Source organism: Epinephelus lanceolatus, chromosome 3, assembly GCF_041903045.1.
Source record: "Epinephelus lanceolatus isolate andai-2023 chromosome 3, ASM4190304v1, whole genome shotgun sequence".
NCBI lineage: Eukaryota > Metazoa > Chordata > Actinopteri > Perciformes > Serranidae > Epinephelus > Epinephelus lanceolatus.
In genome coordinates, this window is record NC_135736.1 from 7582142 (window position 1) to 7586465 (window position 4324).

The 4324-nt window shown below is 41.8% G+C and overlaps 1 protein-coding gene across 1 annotated transcript; it reads left to right on the forward strand.

The window, feature by feature from the left end:
• Positions 1-1098: 1098 nt before the first annotated feature.
• On the forward strand, positions 1099-2964 carry LOC117255144 (zinc finger BED domain-containing protein 4-like). Its single transcript, XM_033623757.2, has one exon. The coding sequence runs from the start codon at positions 1099-1101 to the stop codon at positions 2962-2964; it is 1866 nt and encodes a 621-aa protein (XP_033479648.1).
• Positions 2965-4324: the final 1360 nt, after the last annotated feature.

Consider the following 4324-nt stretch of genomic DNA (forward strand, 5'->3'; position numbering starts at 1 on the left):
CCAATAAAGACGTATAATGCATAATAAGGACTTGCATTCTGATGGTAAATGGACTTGCATTTGTTTAGCACCTAGTCTTCCAATCCCTCAAAGTACTTTTACACTACATGTCACATGGCAGAGGCTACCATACAAGGTGCCCCCTGCTCATCAAACATTCACAACCACTCACGTGATTCAGGGTTCAATATCTTTCCCAAGCGTACTTTGACATTCAGACTGGAGGAGCCAGGGATCGAACAACTGATCTTCAGATTAATAGAAGACTGCCTCCTGCATCCTGAACCTAAAAGAGGTTAAGTGGGTTTAGATATAATCTAATAGATCTATCTTATACCACACTTATTGCCTTTTATGTGAAAATGGATGCTATACAATGAATATAATGTGTGCTTACAGCCAACAATAGACCTACAGTACATATTAGTCACTTGCAATAGGAAAGCAACCTACTGTTGAAAAGAAATAATGTACCGTGTCTTACCTTTTTTGGCCTGAGTACAATTGAGGCCACATTTCTATTTAGAAATTCTCAGTTGGAGACTGTTAAGAAAACTGCCTCATCATTGATCCTACCAGCACGTCTACATTTTAAATTGAACCTCATAAATGCCTTTTGAAAAATCATTGAAAGGACCAGCTTGCTCACAGCAGAGGCTGAAGCACTTGGTATGCATTCTTTTTTTTTTTTTTTTAACAGTCAACATAGTCCGTGCACCTCTCCAGCTCACGGACAGCTCACTCTTCAACTGTACTACTCTTCAGAGAGTGAACATTATGTCTCAGATACACCAAGCGCTTTGCTCTGTTCACATGAACTGAACTTGAGCTGTATTTTCAGTGCCACAAAACTTTATGTCAATGACAACTTTTCAGGTTTATTGTTTTCTCTTAAACTATTTAAATGTGTGACATAGGACATTTTGCGATGAGTAGATTATACCTGTCTTTTAATATGTCAGCAAGCAATGCATCATCAAGGCTGTGTTGTAGATATTGATGAAAGGGTGATGATATTGGGTGATATGAATGTAAGATGATGCAAAAAGATTGATACTGATTGATACTAATCTGTGTTTTTATTTATTCTTTATAGAGATGGCTGAACGCAAAAATCCAGTGTGGCAACACTTCACTGAGCCCACTTCAGGGAAGGCTCGGTGTGCTATATGCAACTCATCGGTGAGCATGGGGGCTGAAAAAGGAAAAGGTAAAAATACCTCAAACATGTGGAGCCACCTGAAACGTCACCACCTTGAGGCCTACAATGAAGCAGTAAAAGAAAGGGATAAAAGAGGAGCAGCAGCCAGTTCTACACAGCCTACTGTTGTACAGATGTTCGATGCCCAAAGGAAATGGCCTAATTCTGACACCAGGTCAAAAAAGGTGGATCTTGCCATAGTTGAGATGATTGCCACAGACAATCAACCATTTACAGTTGTCTCTGGTGTTGGTTTTAAAAGGTTGGTGGCATTGCTGGAGCCCAGATACTCCCTTAAAAATGACAAGTATTATTACACTGACCTTTTTGAAGATGTACACACTAAGGTAGAGAACAAAATCAAGGAGGTGGTCACGTTGGACAATGCAGGTCCTTATTTGGCATTTACAACGGACTGTTGGTCTGGGGAGACAGAATCCCTTATAAGCCTGACCTGTCATTTCATTGACAAAGATTGGCAAAGGAAACAAATTGTCCTCAATGTTAAAGCCATGGATGGCTCTCACACAGGTGAATACATAAGCGATATGTTCCTCAGTCTGCTGAAGCATTGGGACATCGAAACAGAGAGAGTTGTACTTGTGCTTCGTGATAGTGGTGCCAACATGATCAAAGGGATGAGGCTCGCCGAACTACCTGATCTCAGCTGCAGTGCTCACACACTTCAGCTGGTGGTGAACGATGGGATCAGCAGCCAGCGAGCAGTGGCAGACATCGTTGCCAAATTGAAATCTTCTGCTACCCATTTTAACCATTCAGTGCTGGCCAAACAGCGTTTGAAGAACATTCAAAAAGAGCTTGACCTCCCCCAGCACACAATAATCCAGTCGGTGCCAACACGCTGGAACTCCACTCTTCACATGTTGGAGAGCATGCTGGAGCAGAAGCGGGCACTTAATGTATATGCAGGGGAACATGGAAAAATATCTGTCTTTACAGCAGATCAGTGGGCTCTTGTGGACAATCTGATTGCCACACAGAGCCCACTTGAACAGATTACACTCGAAATGAGTAGATCTGACTCCACAATTTCATGCATCATTCCCTGCATCACAGTGCTGAAAATGTTGCTGGAAGCTGAAGGTGCCAAAACAAGAGGAATCGGAACACTCCGAGAGACTATGCTGAACAGCCTAAAGGCCAGATTTGAGAAGGCAGAGAAAACAAGATGCTTGGTCCTTGCAACACTGCTAGATCCTTGTTACAAGGGTCATGCCTTGGCTCCTGGTACACTGAGGAATACAAAGGACTGGATCAAGGAAGAGCATGCCACTCTGTCTGAGGCTGCAAAACAGAAAAGTGCTTCCTCAGAAGGTCAAGGCCAAGAAGATCCAAAACGGAAAAGGGCAGAGGAAGAAGAGGAGGAAGTCACTGGTCCATCAGACATGCTTGAGCAGATGTATGCCAGCCTTCCTGGGGCACATGGACCAACCCCAGACGAGACTGATGAGGAGGAGCAGCAGTTTACTCAGCAGCTGGATCAGTACTTAAGGGAGCCGCTGATCGACAGGCAGAAGGGCCAGCCACTTGAATGGTGGAAACAGAATGCATCCCGATTGCACCTTCTAGCACCACTTGCCAGAAAGTTTCTCAGTCCACCCCCCTCCTCTGTTCCCAGTGAGAGGGTATTCAGTGAGGTCAGCCAGATATATGAGAAGAAGAGGTACAGGCTGACAGGAGAGAATGCAGAGCGCCTCTGTTTCCTCCACTATAACCTACAGCTCCTAAACTGGGATTATTAAGAACTTTCAGTGAGGGATGTGTGGGGTAGCTAAAGAGTATTAGAAGTGGGCCAAAGTGCATATTATGCACAATTCTTTATTTCTTTTTATGTTGTTTTTTGTTTTGTTTTGTATTGCTGTTTACACTTTCCTTATCTTAGGAGAGCCATTTGCACTTTAACATTAAGTATTGTGCAGTGTGCACACTATGCTGCTTGTTCGTTACTATTGTGTGCAATACTTCAATTGTTTTAATGATGCCTAAATATTTGTTTTATTTTATTTTATAGACATTACTTGAGTAATTAAAAGCACCAAACACTTTTTTTCATTTGAAAGTATGTGTGGTAAAGTTGAACAAAGCTGAATCCTACTGTGTACAGTAGTTGTTGTTTTATTTATGCTTAAATTAAAATATTTTTTATTTTATTTCTTAGACATTACTTGAATAATTAAAAGCACCAAACACTTTTTGTTCATTTGAAAGTATGTGTGGTAAAGTTGAACAAAGCCGTTGAATATTTTTTACTGTTCAATAAATGTTTCTTATTTTAAACTTGAGACCTGTAATATTTGTTATCATTGTGTCATTTTTTTGATGTAAATTGAGGGAGCAAAAGCAGTATCGGCCCCAAATATTGGCTCAAGAAAATCGGCAGTCCATAATCGGTCATCGGCTAAGGGTGATGGAAAAAAATCGGTATCGGCATCGGCCCTAAAAAATCCATATCGGTCTATCCCTATTGTAAATCATGGTTTACACATGCATTGTAAAAGGTTGCAGTAACAAGCCGAAGACGTGGAGCAAAGGGAAGTTTCACGTAGTTCCAACCAGTAATACGGACAGGATGAAACAATGGCTATTTGTGCTGGACATCGACCCCAACACGCCTGTGGAAATGGTCCGGAAAATGTTTGTGTGCTCCAGCCATTTTTTACCGGAGGACTACGCTGAAAGGATGGAGCGCAGAAGCTCAGGAATGGTTCAAACGCTTTTCTTGAAAGATACTGCCATACCATCTGTCGGCATCACAAAACAAGCAGACGTGGTGAGTGATCGTTGTGTATTTTGCTCAGCAATCTCTCTGCTGTAACGTTACCTCCATGTTGAGTAACATTAGCCTACAACCCAAGCATGGTAAATAAGGCTAAAATGCAAATGTTGCTGTGGTTATGTTATGGATAAGTGCTTGCCCAGAGCATATAGTGAAGTGACTGGCATTACTTCTCATTGTTGGGAATAAACAGACTGCTAGGGAACATTTTATGTTTTCGTTCCTTCAGGAGTTGTGGTGATTTATGAGTGTGGAGTTAGCATGTTCTCCCCGTGTTCCGGTGATTATTTTGAGGCGTACTCTATATTTATATTGCACAGGTGTAC